The 22,720-nt window shown below is 32.8% G+C and overlaps 2 protein-coding genes across 2 annotated transcripts in view; one reads left to right on the top strand and one right to left on the bottom strand.

Moving 5' to 3' along the window:
• LOC142349863 (proteasome subunit alpha type-6-like) overlaps positions 1-22,720 on the top strand; it is a 237,184-nt gene that overhangs the window by 5,147 nt on the left and 209,317 nt on the right. The gene's annotated exons all lie outside the window — the stretch shown is intronic.
• LOC142349862 (uncharacterized) overlaps positions 1-22,720 on the bottom strand; it is a 120,221-nt gene that overhangs the window by 44,015 nt on the left and 53,486 nt on the right. The window contains exon 8 of the mRNA XM_075401682.1: positions 9,090-9,429. Within this exon, the coding sequence (XP_075257797.1) occupies positions 9,090-9,429 (340 nt within the window). The remainder of the gene's footprint in view (positions 1-9,089; positions 9,430-22,720) is intronic.

Genomic DNA, 22,720 nt, shown 5'->3' with positions numbered 1-22,720 from the left:
TTGGAAGCAGAAAAAAAATCTATCAGCGTGTTTTTTCACATAAATTTACGCTGCTGACTTTGCTTTTGACTTTTGACTTCGTTAACTTTTGACTTTAAACATCAGTTATTAACTGTCATGAAGAAAAGGGGGGCGAACGCAAAGTAAGCCGAAGCAAAAAGTAATCCGACATAAAAGCAAGCCAAAAGATATGTAATAGTTATGTAATCTATCAGAAATAATACATTGTTAACCGCTACAATCAACACTGCGCATTGTATTATATTACATAATATATTCCAATGCACCAAAGAATCAAAAAGAAGTCAGTTTTTAGACATCTATTGGGTACGGGTCTCAGCGGACCACTGTCAATGGCCATGCCTCTCATCTGCTATGGGGTCTAATCCAGAAACCGCGGGCTGGTTGCGCCCACCGGCCAGCCAAGGGCAACTTAAAATACGGGTATCCCAAAGTTTTTCGGCTTTTTTGACCTCATTTTCAAAATTTGGTTTGCCTGCCTATAGGCTTGCTTGACCGCCACCAAAAAATAGATACAACAATTGACAAATAAACGGAGTAAAGAATACAAACAAGGAGGCTCAGTAATGTGCGTGCGCACATAAAGTTCCGACCCCGCTCATCCCTATTTTTGACTTAATTGGCTTCCAAATGATGAAGAGATAGAAAACTTTCAAAGAAATACATATCATTCCATAAACAACCAATGAGCACAATAATGCCACTCTAGAGGGCCGATGAACGTTGTTTATAATATGATTACTAGAAAGGTCAATAATAATTATCAAACAACAAACATTATTTACAACCAAAACTCGATTCCTATAATGATAAAATCATAGAATATCAAACTGGCATCAGATAAGACGTAAACAAAACAATTCAACCTAAACATCATTAGAAAAAAATGAGTTTTGTCCTCAATGCGACTGGTTAATAGTTCGACAAAAAAAGAGCAAAGAGGTTCGAAGTCCAAAAAGTTTCTATTTTTGAAAAGAATTAATTTCGCTGAAATCTCTAAATTGGTCATTTATGTCTCCTTGGGAGGCAATTGAAACAATTCATTAGCCAGTGTCCGAAGGCGCAAAATTTCAAAGCCAATGGGACCTAAGATTATTCTTATAAATTTAAAAGAAAACAAAAATCCTATAAATTGTACAAATACAAAAAATCTCCAATATTTTACGAAATCTCATAGTAACAGCAGTAACAACACCAGGGAAAAAACCTTTGAAACTAAAACCGTTATACAGAATAAATTATAGTTCACTGGAAAAGGGCTGTGACCTGTGTTTACTGAGACTGAGTTTCAAATCGACCAAAAAATTAATTTAAAAAATGACGAAGCTCAAAAACCCAAATATGTTTTTGAAAACAAATAGTTTCAAAAGTCTAAACAGACTTAAGATTTCAACAAAAAGAGATGGATTAAGTTGCAATACCTCAGTAGGGCCTGTTAATAATGAGACTAAGTCACGAGCCACAAAATAAAAACAAATATATAAAGAAGCCAAAACTTCAAACAACTTTACGAGATCACATTGTTCAATGCACTATATTTATAAACTGTTACCTGCAAGAACAGTAAATCGTCACTTTCTCCTCATTTTAACATAAAAGGGCCTTCCTTCTAAAACAATTACGTAGACATGACAACAAAAAGAAACACAGAAATTGAACAGTATAGAAATCTCGAAATCTTTTTATGAAAGTAATTTCTGTAGCAATCAGTCACAACGTATAACTAAGCGTTAAAAATGTTTGAATAAACAAAAGTAAATAAGATTTCGATCTAGTGAGATTGAGTTACGTGGCTAAGAAAATGAAAGCAAAAGAAAGAGTTGAAAATATTTTTTAATTACTGTTTTAAAGTCATTAAAACAAACAATTTGAACTGAAGTCTTCAACTAGGTTGAGTTATGCGTCCTGCGGAAGCAACTAAGACCTATCATTATTAAGTATATGACGTATAAAAACATAAAAAAAGACAAACATAGTCAAAAACAAAAAAATCCATAGAATTTTGCGAGATAGCTGTCTCGCAGCCCAAAAAACATAAACTATATAACAAAAACAATTAAATATTCAGATACGCATTTTACCAACGTTATGCATTTTCCCTACTATGCTTTCCTTCGATTGCACTTGTCAGAAAAGCGATAATTCGACAGGGAAACAAAATGAACTCATAAAATATGCAGTTATGCTCAAAATTTTTTTAAAAAACTGAAAAGGCGTTGTATCAAAACAAAAAGACAAATAGCTGAACATAAAACCGTTACGGACATTAGTTTATAAATTACAGGAAATTAGAGTCTGCGTGTTTTTACTGAGACTGAGCCCGAAGTTGAGAGGAATATGATAAAATACAGGCAAAGTTCCAAAATTCACAATGTTTTCTTAAAACAAATACATTCAAGGTGATAAGAGACATTAGATAACAACTGAAAAAAGTGTCCGGATTCATTCATACTTCCTGAAAATCAACTGAACTTTTGACTGGAGACAACAAGTCATTCGTCTACAAAAAAAAACAAATGAAAGCAAAACAAGAAGTACATAAATTTTTTTTTTACAAAAACATTTGGTCAGAGACATAGAAACCACTTCCTTAACTCTGAAACCGTAATACAATCTCGTTGGGCTTTGTGTTTTGTTAATAATATCTGTCATTAATTAAGCTTTGATTTGAAATTCTAGTAAGTACAAAAAAGTTTGCATAAAAAATATTTATTTAGCGGAAAAGTTTTGAATAAATTCGTGCCCCATTAAAAATCTAAAAAAAAAATTTTATTGTAAGGATGCATTGCGATATCAAGATCAGCCCAAATGTTGCTGCGCGTCTAACAAAATACTCAGTTGTTCAAATAGTTGCACAACCGATCAATTCTTTAACACAATTTTTTAGTTTGTCGAAAAAAAATATATTTTTTTTATTTATGGAGTTGAAATTTGCAAAAAACAGGCAAAATAATAATTCCAGAAAACTCTCAAAAACAATGGGTGTACAACTAGCTCGTTTGTCAGCTTAAAAAGAATATGGCCGCAATTTTAAGGTATCTGCTTCCACTTTAAGGTAGCAAATTTAAAGCAAGTCGGCGAAAAAAGCAAATTAGGTCTCAATTTTGGTCCCCAAAAATGTCGAATTTTGGAAAATTTAGCAGAAGTTTTAGCCAAAAAACTCAAAACGAACAATTCAGCAACCCTCCTCTATATTTAGAGATAAAATTAATAACACTACAGTAAACAATTTGAACAAATTTTAGCAAAATTGACGAAAATTAGGTCAAAAATACCGAAAAACGTGAATAAAAACGGCTGAAATATGTCTGATATTCACAAAACTTCAAGCCTCGATAACTTCCTATAAAAACAAAAATTGAAAAAAATTTTAAATTCCATATTCTACTCTGGGCGGACTTTTTAATGATGCAACTCACAACTCTCTACGATGATTATATCGATCGGCCAAAATTGACTGAACAAAAAAACCCATTTGGGTATATGTAGTTCCTCCCCCACTAAAGTTGGTCGGAACAATAATGCTCTAAAAAGCACCAGAAATAGTATCAAATGTAATTATCAATTTTTATCCCCTAACCCAGTAGAATACTATATGATCGAACTGTTGTGTTGTGTACATTACGTGGTAATTCTGTGGTATCCGATTTTTTGAGTTCATTTGCTCGAGTTTTTCACTTTTTTCAACGAACATCTTTCAAGAATACAATTTTAAGTATGTGTGAACATTTTTGAATCAGAGAGAAAAATAGTGAAAAAGTATCGTTATTTTTGTGCACGTCATGTTTATCCACAGTTGTGATATTTAATAAGGGCGATAGTGTGAGTTAGACCGGCACGAAAAAAGTCGTATTTGGTGATTGAGTTTAGAAATTTTCCTAATTGGGGATTAAGAAGACAAAGTTGACGGAACAGACAATATTTAAATACACTGTTAATAATCATATTTAATATTGTAAATTTATTATACAAATTAAATTTCGCGCGTTTTGTAAATTAATCATATGGCGGTTGAAACGCGACAATTAAGTATTTAAGTGAGGTTTCAAATAATTACAAATAAAATTCGACCAACTAAGTTTTGGGCGAATTAAATAAGCAGAATTGTGAGTATGGGTCACCGTATGCATGAATACTTGTGTTCACGAATTTCTTAGCCATTCTTCATCATGCATAAAAACTAAAAATTACACCAAGTGAAATTGATGACAAGATATTGCAATTGTTGTACAAAAAACGCGAACTCATCCAAAAACAGCCATTTTGGTTATTTGCAACGAAATGCAATCAAATTTAGCCAAAACTATTTGTTTTGCAGAATGTTCCGAGTAGTATTGTTAGACATATTACTAAGTGTAGGATACATTGATTTCAAGAATGACTGAATGAAACCACGTTTTTGGAAGATATCGATTTTGAAAGATCTGAGTAATGTGGGTCTAGGTGACCAAATAATTCACCTAAATAATCATAACTTGCTGTGGTTAAAGCATTTTAATTTTCATATTTTCAAAATTTCAAATTTTATGTGACTTCAGAACCAGCTGAGTTTTTAAAGTCTCTAATTAAAGATAAACTTTGTTTCGCATTTTGTTTGCAACTTTTTAAACCAATTTCAAATTCTAGTCAACTTTCATCTATTTCCCGCAAAACTGTCCATGAATGTGGCCTTCGGTCTCCACGCACTGGAAGCCAATTGCTCTATTTGCCTTCAAATATTTTAACTGATGACACAAAATGTTGGGCAAATTAAAAACACATTTTAATGTTACATATTAAAATTGTCTACTCAATGAATTCATGTTTTTGAACCACAGCCAGATTTAGTTGGAAGTCATGTCTCAGCTACAATTTTAAAGAAAGTGTTTGACATGGGATATAGAATGCTTTGCGTATTTTGGTACATATTTTTATCCTGATTACGACTTTTTAGCAAACAGACAGCAACAAGCCTTCTTGATGAAGATCATTGAATAAACAAAAAGTGGGATCAATTTGCACTTATAAATATCTAAACCATCTAATAAAAAGTTTTTTAATATAGAAATGAGGCTTAATATCTATAAAATTTAAATATATTCACAGATGGAAACGAACTCAACCTTTGGCTAAATTTTGCTAATTTAAAATTTGCAACTTCACAGTAAACATATTATTGATAAGATTGAGAAACAAAAAGTTAATAAATCAATTAGCAATGATGACAGATCTCTATTTTATATATTTCAGAAGTGACAGTGATTAGAGGCCGTAAATTATATTGAATCGACTTGACTTGTATTTGAATTGAAACAGAGTTTATTGTTTTTAAAATTGTGTTTAAGGGCAGCAAAAAATTCCACGCAACCAAATTACAGAACAGCGTACATCAATTTCATGACAATTTTTTTACTAGCTGACAGTATTCTGTTTACTTAATTTATCAACCCAGCATATTAAGTTTTAGTAAATTATTAATTTATATAATTGCCAAAAAATTCTTTTGTAAATTTATTGACACACAAACACATGTGTGTCTTGTGTGTGTCAATTTATATTTTACTTTTGAATCTAATTGTTCTTCAACCAACATCTGAAGACGGCGTTTAGATTCTAAATTTTTTATGGGATAGTTTTTATGGGAAAAAATAATTTAAATTTGCTGATAAACTGATCTCAGTCTTTTTCTCAGATAAATCTTTATTCTGAGTCCATTATGAAAGTATAGATGAAGATGTTTGTGCAAGTAAAATACGTTCTAACATTGCGAACAGTACCTTTGGGGATCTCCTTTTCATGTCTTTTGAAAACAGCTCATCAGCGGGAAGAATTAACACATATGTTTGAAAGTAATTTTTAAACTAAAATGATAGCTTTTAGCTTGAAAAAAGGAAACTTGGTAATCTGCGTTCGCAAACAATGTTCTGACTCTGCTCAACCACGTTATTGATTTCATTGTCCACCAAAGGAAGAAGAGATAGAAAACTAGCAAAAAAAATACTTATTTTTATAATAAATAATTGGTTTATCAATTAAAAAAATCACTTTAAGCTCTTAAAGAAGACTAAAAATCATTTGAAAGCCGAGGATAAATACAATTAGGGAGTGTTAGGGACAAGAACAAACAACAAAACCAAATAAACAACAACCAGGTATACTTGAGGACAAAAAACTAAAGGTCTATCCATTTTTTGGAAAAACAATCAAAAAGTCAAAATAGCATTAGATAAAAAGTAAACTAAACAAAAGACTTGCATTTCATCAGAAAAATTACGGAACCTATCGTTGAGAACCAAACAGTTCAGAGAGATCAAAATAGCAAAGCTAAAAAATACGCTTACACTTTTGAAAACAATAATACTCAAAGTCATGAAAGCAATTAGCTATCAACTGAAATCATTTAATGGCCTCATCTGTGCCATCGGAAAAACCATTTAGACCTGTCATCATCCAGAAAATCCCACGAATACAAAAAGAACAAAAACAGGCAAAAATCAAAAAGTTAACTCGATTTTGCGAGGAAACGGTATCGAAGCTTATCAAAATCTATTCAGTAAAAATATTGACTATAATGAATTGCTCCCAAAATCAAGGCATTATTGTGATGAGTGAACGACGCAGCAACAGAAAACTTCCAAAACTGTAGAATGTAAAATAAATAAATCTACGAAAACTCGTTGTATCAACGCCAGAAAACCAATAAATAAAATAAAAAAACAGTAACAAAAACTACATTATAGTTTGCTTGAATAAATTCGACCTCTTTCTTTATTGAGAACACGCTAAAAGATTGCAGAAATAATATTGAAGTTGCAATTTTACGAAATTTCATTATTTGAAAAAAATTTGTAAAACCGTAAGTCATAAAAACAGTACGAATTCAACTAAAAAGTGATAAATAATATAACTTTTTGCTGCTAAAAAATCCCATTGTTCATATCATTTGCAAAAATAAGTCAAACAACTCCAAATTTACCCTGAATACAGGCAGAGCTCAAAATTTCGCGAACCATTGTATGCAAAAAGCTTTGAAGCCAGAACACAATATGCATTTCAATCAAATTATAATGTATGCTCATTGGCCTCCCTGTGCACCTAAATTTATTTTTCCAAACGTTGAGGTTTGATTTGAAATAATTCTGGTCTGTAACTAAAAAACAAGAAGTCACAAGTTTTTCAAGAAAACATATATACAGCGCCCCATTGCAATCCGAATAATTTCTGATTTATTAAATTCCAAAACCAGACAAAAGCTGGATATCCTCCTGCAGCTTCTTCTTTCAAACAAATATTTCCTTAGAGTACCTAATGCTACTTGAATGGCTAATTTGACAAAAAAAATTCATTATATCAAAAATAAATAATGAATTTTGCATACTTATCAAGTTGTATTACTAAAAAAAACATTTTTATCAGCTGAAAGCATCACATAGTTTCTTTAATAGCTCCCTAGATACCAAATTAGACATTTTATCATTAGACTAAGTCATAAGACCACAAAAAGTACATCAAATGCTGGCAAATCTCAAAATTTCACTTAAAATTTATGAAAACAATTGGTCGGAGCCAAAAAACACCACAAGCTTTACTAATGAAACCATATTAAAGGAGTTCTTATTATTTTACCCTTCAAATGAAAAAAAACTTATTGTTATTGGGATGAAAAAAATGCATAAAAAATATTTCAACAAAGACAGACACAAAATAGAATCTGATTCCTTTTTCATTGGAAAAAAAACAACAATTCCAGTAAAACTGGCTTCGCTATCGCTTATAGCAGCTGTTAAAATGTGGAATTGTTCTGAAAAATTGCTCAAAACAATTTTGGTAAGCAAAGTGGCATTTTTATTTAAAAAAATTGGTTAAAGATAGCAAATGACGATAAAAGTTTGTTTCCAGAAAACATTTTGAAGAACCCTAGATGTACAATTAGCCCAAATATGAGTAAAAGAAGAGTGTGTCAGCAGTTTTGAGGTCTTCACCGTCGGTTAATTTGGATAAAGTGGGCCAAATAGGCATATTTGGTGTCATTTTTCTGAAGAAAAGGAAAAATGCTAAATTCTCACATCTTTATCTCGAAATTTTACAGCCAAAGCTGTTGGTTCAAGCAATTCACCAACCCTCTTCTATCTTTAAAAACCAATGAATCTCGTAAAACCAGTGAGACAATCATTCACAATTTTTTTACATCTAGCAAAAAGTGATCAAAATTTAAGCAAAAATTGTTTTAAAAATGTGAACAAAACAACGAAGGTTAGGCTCCAAACGTTCACAAATCTTTAAACCTTCATAACTCTTTGGAAACGGCAACATTCAAAAGATGTTTTTATTTCGAAATTCTACGCTTGACAAGCGTTCTTATGGTAGTACTCGAAATACTCTGCGATGAAAATATCGATTGGCGAAAATTTACTGAACAAAAAAACCAGCTGACTATATAGCCCCCCACTAAAGTGAGTCGGAACAGTTAAGAAAATCTACAAAGTATAAGGAAGGAGCTCCTGCGCTAAAACTTTTTTACATTTACTTTGGAGCAAAAATCAATTCGTTTGATACATTTTTAATAATACTTTTTTTATTTCATCTCTTGACCAATGACTGGCAACTCATACATCTTGCATTCCAAGCAAAAAGTAAGAGTAATTGTTCCATCTTAACGGAAAAACGTTTTATCGCAAGATCAATTTTTTTTTTAATTTTGAAAGAAGAATTTGAGTTTTTAACCTCTAATTAATATCAAAAAGAGCCGAGATCTTCATTTCCGTTTTCTACTGTTCGTTTTTCTTAAGCAGAGGTACTATACCTGGTTCAAAAACCAGCGCGATGTGGAATCGCATACAAATTAGAAAAATTAGACAATTAGCAATTAGTAATTTATGCGAAGTTTTACAGAAGAGCATGATAATTGATAAGAACCTGCTTTATCTCAGTCGGTCTCAGTTTTTATTATCAGAAAGCACGACGCATCATATGAAGATTAAATTTGAATTAAATTTGGAGCATTTTAGCTTATGACAACTGGTACCAGCGTTTCTTACGCAAATATACGCTAACGACTAGAGTTGATTAATAATTGTTTTTCTACTAACGTCACGAAGTCTCTCAATTGTAGAATCCGTTAAATCCCCATTTCCATCAGTGAGGAAAAATATGAATTTGCGAACAGACGTATCATTGACCCGTGAATGCTCACTTTCCTCCATATGTCTGGCGGCTTCATTCAAACCCGCATCCAGAACTGTGCCACCACCCGTTTTGTGGTGATTGTCCAAGTAGTCAATAGTGGCTGACAAGTCAGAGGAAAAATCTCTAGAATCTTCAAGAACCGAATCAAAGATAGCAAATGCGGCCCGTGTTGCGTCAACAGACATGGACTCGTTGAATCGGGAAAGGACAGTTTTGACAAAATTGATTTGTTGGTTCCATTCACTAAACAGTTATTTCACGGGTTGAGGTCAAGGGGGCAACGCGGTAAAAGCGATGAAAATTGAAAGATCTTTAAAATTGAAAGGTTTAGAGGTCAAATTTTATAATTGCAGTTCTTAGCGGTGAAATTATCGCGAGGGTTCGAGACTGTACCCTCCTGAAAGGCAGTCACCGCTAACGACATATTTCAAAAAGTGCACCGCTACCATCACAAAGTTGCAAAAAAAACTGCATTTCTTACACTTATCACCGCAATTACCACCTTTTTATGAAATTTTTGGCGATGTCATTTTGATCTGGTTTGTCAAAAAACCGAAGACAATCAACCTGTTCACTCATTGTTGTTCAACACAAATTTTTTTTTTTGTTCAGACCATTTTGGCCGATCGATATATTCATTGTAAAGAAATGTGATTGGTATTATTAAAAAAGCTTTTAAAAGTTCGTCCAGCGTAGAGTTAGGATTTAAAAAGATTTTTTTGAATTGCGTTTTTTTTCCGAGGAGTTATCGAGGTTCAAAGTTTTGTCTGAAAACAGGGTATTTGGCATGATTTTGTTCACTTTTAACTTAATTTTCGTTCAAATTAAGATTTTTTCTAAAAAAATATCAATTCAAGACTCCATTCCACGCAACTAAATGAAACATGTTTTCATTCCTAATAGACGAAAGGCGACAAAAACGCTAGTTTTGGTCTCATGGGTAAGTTTACTATAAGAAATAAAACTCCAATTCCCTTTGGCTGTCTTTCTAGAAAACTTTTCGCAATTTTTTTGTTTTTTAAAGTCCTTTATAGACTAGTCACTTTCCAAATCAAGATTCCGTTATTGACGAACGCAACTTACAATCGAATGAAGCGCAACGAAAAAAAAAGTTTGTTTTCGAGGGATAGCACTTATTTTTTTTTGGCTTCTACACAGAATTTTCGTAATTTTTAATGAAATCTTGATTTCCTTTTTGTGATTTTAATAAATTTTTGAAGTTCTGTAGCATATACTTGTTATCTAAAAGTGCAAGAGGCTCCATAATGAGCATTAATTGAACCTATCCAGTGCTTTGAGTGGACAGCTAATGGATTTTAAGACATTAAAAATAATTTTTCGAATTTTTTTTTAACATTAACCAGTCTTTAACCTATTTTTTTAAACTCTATGTCATTTTCAGTAACGACAAGTCACCTCCTTCCTTTCTAATGCAACCAAAATTAATCCTGATAGAGTTTTTGACTTGTAACTATTGGTTTTATGACTTCGACGCCACGATTTTTCATTATTTTTTTTTAACTTTTGGATATTTTTTTCTCCTTATTTTGGTTCCTTTTTGAATCTTTTAACATTATCATAACGCTGATAGTCATCATTCGCTTAGAATAAACGATCAATGGATCATAGAAAAAATTTTCAGAGAAAAACTTATCGTTTAAATGGCTTAGACAGTTTCTTCTGGCGATTTTCTGATCAATTTTTGGTTTTTGCATATATTTGTTTTTAACTTCATAAACATAAGAAATATTGCTATGTCTTTTTCTTGGCTTTTGTATGACAAAAATCATAGTCTTCCCATCGAGGCAGAACTTAGCTATTTATTGATTTCTTTTGAAAGCTATTGAATTTAATGGCGTTGATATTACGTGTGTTTCGTAAAAATTTCGTGAATTTGATATACTTGTTCATAATTGTTAATTTTCTGAAGCCATTTTTTTAAACGAAGAAGCATCCCATCGCTGTTAAAAAACAATTAAAGATAGAAAGTATTTACTGAAAAGTTGTATTTTTAAAGTTTTCGACACTTTCTCTCTCTTTTTTACTTTGCTGTTTTTGACTGTTTTTATTCTTTTTGTAGTCGTGAAAGGTTGAGAGGTCTCATAAGCTTCTAATTGATTATTGAATAAATATTTTAACTCAATGCAGTTTTTTTTCGAGGAGTTATCGAGGTTTAAAGTTTTGTCTGAAAACAGGGTATTTGGCATGATTTTGTTCACTTTTAACTTAATTTTCGTTCAAATTAAGATTTTTTCTAAAAAAAATATCAATTCAAGACTCCATTCCACGCTACTAAATGAAAAATGTTTTCATTCCTAATAGACGAAAGGCGACAAAAACGCTAGTTTTGGTCTCATGGGTAAGTTTACTATAAGAAATAAAACTCCAATTCCCTTTGGCTGTCTTTCTAGAAAACTTTTCGCAATTTTTTTTGTTTTTTAAAGTCCTTTATAGACTAGTCACTTTCCAAATCAAGATTCCGTTATTGACGAACGCAACTTACAATCGAATGAAGCGCAACGAAAAAAAAGTTTGTTTTCGAGGGATAGCACTTATTTTTTTTGGCTTCTACACAGAATTTTCGTAATTTTTAATGAAATCTTGATTTCCTTTTTGTGATTTTAAGAAATTTTTGAAGTTCTGTAGCATATACTTGTTATCTAAAAGTGCAAAAGGCTCCATAATGAGCATTAATTGAACCTATCTAGTGCTTTGAGTGGACAGCTAATGGATTTTAAGACATTAAAAATAATTTTTCGAATTTTTTTTATTATTAACCAATCTTTAACCTATTTTTTTAAACTCTATGTCATTTTCAGTAACGACAAGTCACCTCCTTCCTTTCTACTGCAACCAAAATTAATCCGGATAGAGTTTTTGACTTGTAACTATTGGATTTATGACTTCGACGCCACGATTTTTCATTTTTTTTTTTTAACTTTTGGATATATTATTCTCCTTATTTTGGTTCCTTCTTGAATCTTTTAACATTATCATAACGCTGATAGTCATCATTGTCTTAGAATAAACGATCAATGGATCATAGAAAAAATTTTCAAAGAAAAACTTATCGTTTAAATGGCTTAGACAGTTTCTTCTGGCGATTTTCTAATCAATTTTTGGTTTTTGCATATATTTGTTGTTAACTTCATAAACATAAGAAATATTGCTATGTCTTTTTCTTGGCTTTTGTATGACAAAAATCATAGTCTTCCCATCGAGGCAGAACTTAGCTATTTATTGATTTCTTTTGAAAGCTATTGAATTTAATGGCGTTGATATTACGTGTTTTTCGTAAAAATTTCGTGAATTTGATATACTTGTTCATAATTGTTAATTTTCTGAAGCCATTTTTTTAAACGAAGAAGCATCCCATCGCTGTTAAAAAACAATTAAAGATAGAAAGTATTTACTGAAAAGTTCTATTTTTAATGTTTTCGACACTTTCTCTCTCTTTTTTACTTTGCTGTTTTTGACTGTTTTTATACTTTTTGTAGTCGTGAAAGGTTGAGAGGTCTCATAAGCTTCTAATTGATTATTGAATAAATATTTTAACTCAATGCAGTTTTTTTTCGAGGAGTTATCGAGGTTTAAAGTTTTGTCTGAAAACAGGGTATTTGGCATGATTTTGTTCACTTTTAACTTAATTTTCGTTCAAATTAAGATTTTTTCTAAAAAAAATATCAATTCAAGACTCCATTCCACGCTACTAAATGAAAAATGTTTTCATTCCTAATAGACGAAAGGCGACAAAAACGCTAGTTTTGGTCTCATGGGTAAGTTTACTATAAGAAATAAAACTCCAATTCCCTTTGGCTGTCTTTCTAGAAAACTTTTCGCAATTTTTTTTGTTTTTTAAAGTCCTTTATAGACTAGTCACTTTCCAAATCAAGATTCCGTTATTGACGAACGCAACTTACAATCGAATGAAGCGCAACGAAAAAAAAGTTTGTTTTCGAGGGATAGCACTTATTTTTTTGGCTTCTACAAAGAATTTTCGTAATTTTTAATGAAATCTTGATTTCCTTTTTGTGATTTTAATAAATTTTTGAAGTTCTGTAGCATATACTTGTTATCTAAAAGTGCAAAAGGCTCCATAATGAGCATTAATTGAACCTATCTAGTGCTTTGAGTGGACAGCTAATGGATTTTAAGACATTAAAAATAATTTTTCGAATTTTTTTTATTATTAACCAATCTTTAACCTATTTTTTTAAACTCTATGTCATTTTCAGTAACGACAAGTCACCTCCTTCCTTTCTACTGCAACCAAAATTAATCCGGATAGAGTTTTTGACTTGTAACTATTGGATTTATGACTTCGACGCCACGATTTTTCATTATTTTTTTTTTAACTTTTGGGTATATTATTCTCCTTATTTTGGTTCCTTCTTGAATCTTTTAACATTATCATAACGCTGATAGTCATCATTGTCTTAGAATAAACGATCAATGGATCATAGAAAAAATTTTCAAAGAAAAACTTATCGTTTAAATGGCTTAGACAGTTTCTTCTGGCGATTTTCTAATCAATTTTTGGTTTTTGCATATATTTGTTGTTAACTTCATAAACATAAGAATCATTGCTATGTCTTTTTCATGGCTTTTGTATGACAAAAATCATAGTCTTCCCATCGAGGCAGAACTTAGCTATCTTTGATTTCTTTTGAAAGCTATTGAATTTAATGGCGTTGATATTACATGTTTTTCGTAAAAATTTCGTGAATTTGATATACTTGTTCATAATTGATAATTTTCTGAAGCCATTTTTTTAAACGAAGAAGCATCCCATCGCTGTTAAAAAACAATTAAAGATAGAAAGTATTAACTGAAAAGTTCTATTTTTAAAGTTTTCGACACTTTTCTCTCTCTTTTTTACTTTGCTGTTTTTGACTGTTTTTATTCTTTTTGTAGTCGTGAAAGGTTGAGAGGTCTCATAAGCTTCTAATTGATTATTGAATAAATATTTTAACTCAATGCAGTTAGTTTATAGCGAAATGTCTAAAAGTTTATGATATTCGTTTTCAAAATTTCTTGAAATTTTTCTCTTTTTGTTCTTCTCTACAATGATGTTTTTTAGCGTATTCGCGTAATAACAGATCCCAATGAGTTTCAAAAAATGACCGAGTGGATTTAGTCAATCGTTCGTTTAAAATTAGTTGAATTGGTTTAGATAATAATTGTAATAAGAGAAGCTTATGTTTTGAATGGCTCAGACAATTTCTTCTCGCAATTTTCTATTGAGTTTTTTGTTTTTGCTTATATTTGTTGTTACTTCCATAACCATAAGACTTATTTTTATGTTTTATGGATGGTTTATGAAGGACACAGATCATAGTCATCACATCGAGGCACAATTTAGCGTATTTATTGGTTTCCGTTGAAAGCAATTGAATTTAATGGCGATGATATTACGTGTTTTTCGTAAAAATTTCGTGTTTTTCTTATACTTGTTCATAATTGTTGATTTTCTAAAATCAATTTTTCTAAACGAAAAAGCATCCCCTTGTTGTTAACAAATCATTGAAGAGAGAAAGTTTTTACTGAAAAGCTCTCTTTATAATGGCCTCCACACTTTTCTCTCTTTTTTACTTTGCTGTTTTTTTTTTTACTGTTTTTTATTCTTTTCGTAGTCGTAAAACGCTGAGAGGTCTCATAATCTTCTAATTGAGAATTGAATAAATATTTTTGCTCAATACAGTCAGTTTGTAGCAATTAGCCTTAAAGTTTATGATATTATTCGTTTTCAATCATTTTTTAAACTTTTCAGTTTTGTTGTTCTCTTCTACAATGATGTTTTTTAGCATGTTCGTGTAATAACAGATCCCAATGATTTCCAAAAAAGGACCGGTTGAACTTATTTAATCGTTCAGTATAATTTTTGTTTAATTAGTAAAGATAATAATTGAAATAAGAGAAACATAATTCAGATAAGGCTAATGAATTTAATGGCTTCAAGAATTTGTGTTTTCGCAATTTGTTCGCTTTTTTTCAAGTTTTTCTACAACTTCGGTTCGTTTCTATGGCTTGGTTTAAACAAACACAGGTCCTACCGGTTTTGTAATGACTTTTTGTAACTTTAGCAAGAATTATTTTGTTAAAGTCTAAGGGTTTTTGTGACGTATGAAGTTATAAAACGTTTTTAAAAACGTTGATTGATTTTTGAAAATTGCCTCATTGTTTCTTTTTGTCGACTTGTTACCTAGTCCCGTTAAGAAAAATTCCCATCTGCTGTGTAGTAAAAAAATCTAAATTTTTGTTGCTAAGGTTTTATGTGATTGCATTTTGTAGTTGTTACAAGGTACAAGGTGCTCTTAAATTTAGATATTGAGTTGTTTTTGCTGATCTTGTTTCTGCTGATCTTGTTTTTTGTTTTTCTTCTCGTATTCTTTTCAATGGCAGATCTCGGGAGCGCTTTAAAGAGAGATGGCATTATGTAATTCAACTAGTAATTTGGGTGAGTACAGGTTTTTTTCAACTCAAACATATATTTTTGATTATCTCTTCATTTGGTTGACAATTAAGTCAAAATGTAGATGAGCTCGGGTCGCAACATGATGTGCGAGCGCACATTAGCGAGGCTCCTTATTGCTAATATATATAAACTACGAATTTGTAAACAAAAAACTACTAGAATTTTAACCTTCAAATCCCCCTTAATTAGAAAACATAATAACCCTTAAGCATTGTTTGTACAACAACAAGTCACTTACAATTGTCATCTAAAAAAATTAAATTTGAATTCTTATTTAGACAAAAATGGGTAACATGTTAATGGGTATCACTTTCAGGGAGGAGAAATGAATCAGTGATGTCGAAATAGAACAATTCATGACGTTGGCTACACTCAATACTAGAGAAGGAGAAAAAAAGGGAAAAGTGATTCACGTCGTCTGTATTTTATGCCTTCTCCATGCTTTACAGTTCAAAATTGTTCCCCAACGACATCTGTCATTCGCAAAACTGGGAAGCAAAACTTTCGTGTCACAGATTTTGACAGTGCTTAACCTGTTAGCACAGAACCTCAAACTGCCCCTTCGTACAAATGCATCAAAACGGGAGAAGACAATTAAAAAAGCCCTACTGCAAGAAAATTAAATTTTGTACAAAAGATGCGGTGTTCGACACAAAGCAGCGGAAATAAATAAAATAAAACACAGAAAAATTGATAACACGAGTGCTTTATCGTCTACCAATCAAATATTACTCGGGCTATCAGGCTTCAATTTCTAAAAATTCCGAAAAATAACCACCATCGAAGATCTTCCCCGTCAATTTAATTTTATTTGAAGAGCCTCAAATTTTTTGAGCTGCCTTTCCAGGCCCTTCTCAGTTCTCAATTTTGACTACTCCCAGGCACTAACAGGTAGACCACGAACTTTAAACTGATTTCAGCACAAGAGCAATTTTCTTCTACATTGAACAAAATCGAAAGCTCTCGCAAGCGGCCTGAATTCTTCGGAACCGTAAAAAATTCATCCGATGAACCCACGGCATCGACACTACCTAGTTTGCTCTAAACGCCATCAACTACAAACACAATTTTTGTAAATTTTGTGACGCTCTCGGCATCAGCTCAACAATTTAGCAAGAAATAACCTTCGAACTTGGGTTTGTCTTTCCTACAAAAAATTCATAAGCGCATCAAATTACACCCCCAATTGAGTATAATGTAAAAAAAACTGAAATTAGAAATCACCAAATTGATTTGGAAGAGAAAACTACATTATACGTTCTGTTAAAATTCATACCATGCTTTAAAAACTCATCACAAACTAATCTCTAACGCTTCTTATGATTTCCAGCAAAATTATTTAAATATTATATAGCCAGTGTAAAAGAAATGAAGCTCTAAACTATTTTAGTTATTAATTTCACTCTGCCTAGTATACGGCTCGAATATTCGGAAGAATATTCCACGCCGTATCTTAACCGTTTGCATCATTTTCAGCTTTATTTCTAATTTAGTTCAAAACTTGATGTTGACATAGTCTGTTCATTTTGCTAGACAACAAACTGTCTGCACATATATCAAACGTTTGGAATTCCTGTCGTTCTGCGTGATCAACTTATGATCATATTCATTTTTTTTAGCAGTAAATTGAAGATACTTTTCTCCTATTTTCACCGCTATAGTTCAGTTGTAATTCATACTTTGTTATTTGCTCTCCAAAACTGAGATTAGAGATCTAAGTTGTCATTCTTGACGCCAAAGTCAAATACGATTAGAGAAATCAAATAATCACTAAAGTGTAAATAGCAAACGCGATGCAAACTCCACTCGCTAATTGAGCAAGAGTATTTCGCAAGGTTTTTGCACTAGAAAGTAAAAGAGTCAACATAACATGGCGTAGTCAGCAGTAGACTCCCGAAAAACGCCTCTTCATGTAGATGCCTCAGGGACAAGGCAACAATCAATCCACTTCTATCATGGGAAAAATGGAACCAATAGTGGAAACTTGCCCTCATAGCGAAAGAAGGAATCCTACTTACCAGAGACTCTCTTAAATGGACCCATTACAGGGGCTGTACACCCGCCAAAGCCAGTGGATGAGGAGCCCGTCAAAAACCATACCTACACAACGGAAAAAGACCGAAAAATCAGAAATCAGCAACTCAAAGCCCCTTGTCAAAATTGTTGCGACAAAAATGACGAAATTGGCTTCCGCAGTTGGCAAAAACCGTGGGATATTTTTGACCCGAAAACTACATCTCTTCTCTACCTTCGTATAGGGACGGAAGGCCACAGATTCTTCAAAAGTGAGCATCCACGTTTTTTCCATAAAAAGAATCAATCTAAGAATTGTCAGAGTTCATGGAAAATCTTTAATCAAAACTAGTAAAATCAAATGAAAGATTCGTCTTTTTTCTTCTAAACAACCGATTGGAGAGTCTGTTGAAAGTTTTTACGAACAATTGATTGAACTAGCCAACAACTTGATGCTGAAGAGACTTCCCTTATTCATGACACCTTCATCCTAAACATGCTGGACTATGAGACGCAAAAAGGAACTACACGAAGAAGCGGTAACACTTGTTAAAGCTTCAGAAACAGCCATACATGTAGCAACGGGAGTGCTAAACCATCAGAAAATCAACTAAAAATTAAACAATAGCAAAACTCGAAAAATAAAGTCAATAACAATCAAGATCGTAACAACAACATAAACTTGGAACAGCAAAGGCAAAGCTACAATTGCAAAGTAATTGCCTCCAATCAAAACCGATATACCAACAACTGCCTCAACTGTGAGCAACGTTGAAACTACAACCACCAACAAACATTGCCCTGCAAAAGCCAAAAAAAAATAAAAATTGCCAAATTTCAAACCATTCAGCAAAGATGTGCAGAAAACCAAAACGGACACAATCCCAAACATCACCACCACAACAAAATAATGTCACTCAAATTGAACCCAATCCAGACAAACGTGGCGATGAAGATTTATTCAACTTTATCACTAGCTATGGAAAGCTATATTAACAGGTGTATGACTCTGGCTATGATAGTGACTCTGAAAACTACGTTGCAGCTGTCTCCAGTGAGACAGCAAACAATTTAGATGCTTTCTAGCGCAAAAAACTCAGTAAGGCAACATCTACTCAGTGCCAATGATCGACTCAGGCAGTTTCTGCAGCATAATCACCCAAGGTCTTGCCGAAATCTTTCTAAAAATTACCTCTACAGCTAGATGAACCACTGCAACCGACGCGAAAGACTTGAAAAACGTCTTTAACGAACCAATCAATGTTCTAGGAAAAGTTGCCAAAACCGTCACAAACGATGACTGGAATTGTGACAATGCATCTCTCACAGTGGTAGACGAGGACCACAAAAATATCAGAGGATGGAATTTGTTCTATTGCCTTGGTTTGGCAGTTCTGCAAAACAATAAAAGAGCTAAACGCGCTATTAATAAAAATTAGTCTACCTGAAAAATTAAGCAGGCAGTTGCCTGGCAATTTCTTGAACAAGTTTGAAGCACTGGATAACCAAATACACAAATAGTTCAATCAAAGTTTGATCAAAAGTACACAGCAAGCACCAAAAAGGTCGTCGTGTTCCAATTGGTTTACAACTTAGAGTTATTAATGAGGACCATATAGAGAAGTTAACAAATTGTTGAGACGTAAGTTTCATTTCCCCTATCGTGATTAAAAGAAAGATCAGTCAATAAAACTGGCATTAGATTCTGAATTTTAAACAATAATAAATACTAAATGCCTAACATATAAATGTTGATTGATTCAACCTCACAGCATCCAACAGAAACATAAAAGGGTCAACAAGCATATCTCCCCAATGTAGACATAAATATGAACCGTGCAACTCTGACATTTTTTTGGAGAATCAATCAAAATCTATAAATTTAATACTGGCTTCTGCGGTCGAACTGACATGCTAGCAGAATTCCAGAACGGAGTGGATTAAACACTTTGAGGTCTCCATAACACTTTTTGTTTCTTAGGAATTATATCAGTCAGCACCCGATCAAAATCCGAACACATTAGTTATGTCATTAAGTGCTTTAAAAAATAGACGAGAATTATTTGCGCATCAATTTACAGAAATGTCAACCTGCTGAATCGGAAATAGAGTGGCTCGTATACAAATCAACCCAAACAGGTATTTTGACACTGAAGCAAAACTGCTGCTATTTTGGCAATTCGATCTCCAAATACACGTAAACGATTAAGATCGTTCCTTGATTCAGTACACTACATCAGTAAATTCTTACAAAATTTGGCACAACTCGGTCACACAATAAAGCCATTACTCAAAGCGTCTACTAACATCATTTGGACTGGAACATACACCAAACACTCAAATGTAATTTTAAAAAATTGTGCAAAGTACTGAAAGTTCTCATTATAATCCTCAAGTAGACGTTAGAGTAAAAAGTGATGCTTCAAGATCTGGACTCGGTGCGGCACCTAATCAAAACATATCAGATGGTTGGAAACCAATTGCATTTGCCTATTGATTTTTAAACACTACAGAAGAACTTTCTAGTGTAAAAGAGTTAGAGTTAATGGGGATTGCATGGTCTATCGACTACTTCAACTACTACCTGTCTGGCAAAGATTTAACCGTAATCACTGATCATCGAGCATTATTGTTGATACTTAAAAAATATCGCTCAAAGAAAGCAAATAACAGCAGACTTTTGCGGCGGATTGACTACGTCCACACAATTTCACTATTGAAAAAATGCCCCGAGCAAAAATAGGTTCGGTCGATTATATTTCTCAAAATCTGTTTGCGAAAGCAAAAAAACATCTGCATCTGATGAACATTCCGTAGTAGCAACTTTCTCAACTATTAGGCAACCATTTTAACAAGTTATCCAACTTGAATCTCCAGTCTTTCAAAAATTCAGGAAAATTTTGAAACGCAATAACCTCACTCAAAATCCAAACACTTCTCACTACAACTAACGAATTACAATTAAGAAACAAGATAACAGCACTACAAATACCAAACTCGAAACCTTCACTGTCAATTGCAACGCAATTAACCCTACCTATTAATCGTATTATACACAACTCAAACATGTCAATTGCACCGCAATTGCCATTACCACATTTAGAGAAGCAATTTTCACTACTTATTCAGCTTAGTTTAAATGTCTTGCAAAAGTCAGACAGTACAGATTGTGATTAGTCTGAACAATTAAGCACATTGAGCGCCATATTTGACAACAAAAAAAAATCACTACAAAAAACCAAAGTTACGAACGAAAACAAAAACTCCAACTATAAATACACAGCAATCGAATCCATCTCGCTTTCTGCCCAAAAACCTCTCAACATCAAATAAAAAAAATCAAACTTGAAATCATCACCACTAAAAATGCTTCCAAAGAGTATAGAAAATTTCAACTCCAACCCTAACTCGGTCCACATCCTCCGATAGCTCGCCCTCCAATAAAAACCCGGGTATTAACAATACCTCAACTAATGATACCGCCCCCTCAACCAATCCACTTGAAAATGAGGAGGACCAACGTCTAACAGACACGATTAAAAATATCTTCAGCAAAAACCTTCTTGCGATACTAACCGGAAAGAACGCCATATTAAAAACAGTCAGGGACTGTGTGTTGCAAAACGATGAAGATTGTCTGAAAGAGATTTCCTACATACATTTCTACTGGAGTGACATGAGCGTCGAGAACGGTTGCATTTGCCTAGACGAACGGATTGGTGTCCCCATCAAAGATGCATTACTGGGGGATATCCACTCCACCCATCCTGGCTGTTTTGCGACGCTTTCATCAGCACAAAATGAACAAAAAGACAAACAGAACAACAAATTTAGCGGCCCACTCTTGAATGAAAAAGGAAAAGATGAAAACTTTTTAACAGCCACTGATATCTACTCTGAATATCCCACAACAGAGATAGTGAGCAATGCATCCAACCCAAATGTTATTAAATTTCTATATATATAAATATATATATATATATATATATATATATAAAGCTATCTGAATATATATATATATATATATATATATATATATATATATATATATATATAATGAAGTTCCAAGATCTATTAGATTAGACCAAGCAAGGTGTTTCACAGGAAAAAGGTTTGAAGAATTTTGCACTGAAAATAATTTGGAACCCATTTACGCACATGCAAATGCCATAGAGCAATCGGGCTTGTTGAACTTTTTATTCAAAAAGCGAAAATCATCTATTAAGGCTACAACAAGAAAAACATGCATTTACACAAAAACTAAGGAAAACCAATTAAAAAACTTGAAATACAGCATCTAATGAACCAACTAAACCAGACAGTATGCACTTTAGTTACAATAAGATAATTAATCAATGTTTAGCCGAAGATACGATACTTGGACGTTCGTACCTCTCAGACAAACAATGGTTGGATACGGACTTATGCAGCCACTTAGAAGTGGAGACAGTCATTTGCACCGCAAATACAAAAGCGCACGAACAACAAGAAAAGCGCACGAACAACAACCCACGAACAAAAACGCACGATTGTGTTAACATGGATTGTATGAAGTGCTTGGTCCCGGCAGTACTATAAGCAAAGTAAGTCCTACAATCAGTGTAAATAAAGAACCAAATAAATCCGAACTTATAGCCAGAATTTCACATATCGCAAAAATCGGGAATAGAAACGAACGATCTAACGAATTAGCGCAACATGCGGACAGACGCACACCAAACGTAAACAAGAAAACACTAGAGCAAAAATTTCAGAATTAAAAGAAAGACCTACTGAGAAAAAAGCTCGGTAGCAAAAAGATCAAACTTTTCGAAAAAAACCAGCTGATATTGTAAGCTTTATTTTTTTGCCTGCTCGTGCAACTCTAAAACCAACATCGTTGAACGAGCATTAAAGATTCGAATTCTTAAAACGGATCCCAAGTACAACGATGCCTTCAAAGATAGACCAAATGTAACCCAAATTCTATAATTAAGTCCTGAAGAGCCAATTGCAGCAGCACCACCAACCCAAACAACAACTTCAACGTCGTCCGTGCCGCAACTG

This window comes from Convolutriloba macropyga, chromosome 11 (genome assembly GCF_964194025.1).
Source record: "Convolutriloba macropyga chromosome 11, txConMacr16.3, whole genome shotgun sequence".
Classification (NCBI taxonomy): Eukaryota; Metazoa; Xenacoelomorpha; order Acoela; family Convolutidae; genus Convolutriloba; species Convolutriloba macropyga.
The sequence above is the reverse complement of the archived record's forward strand: the minus strand, read 5'-3'. Positions and strand labels throughout refer to the sequence as shown.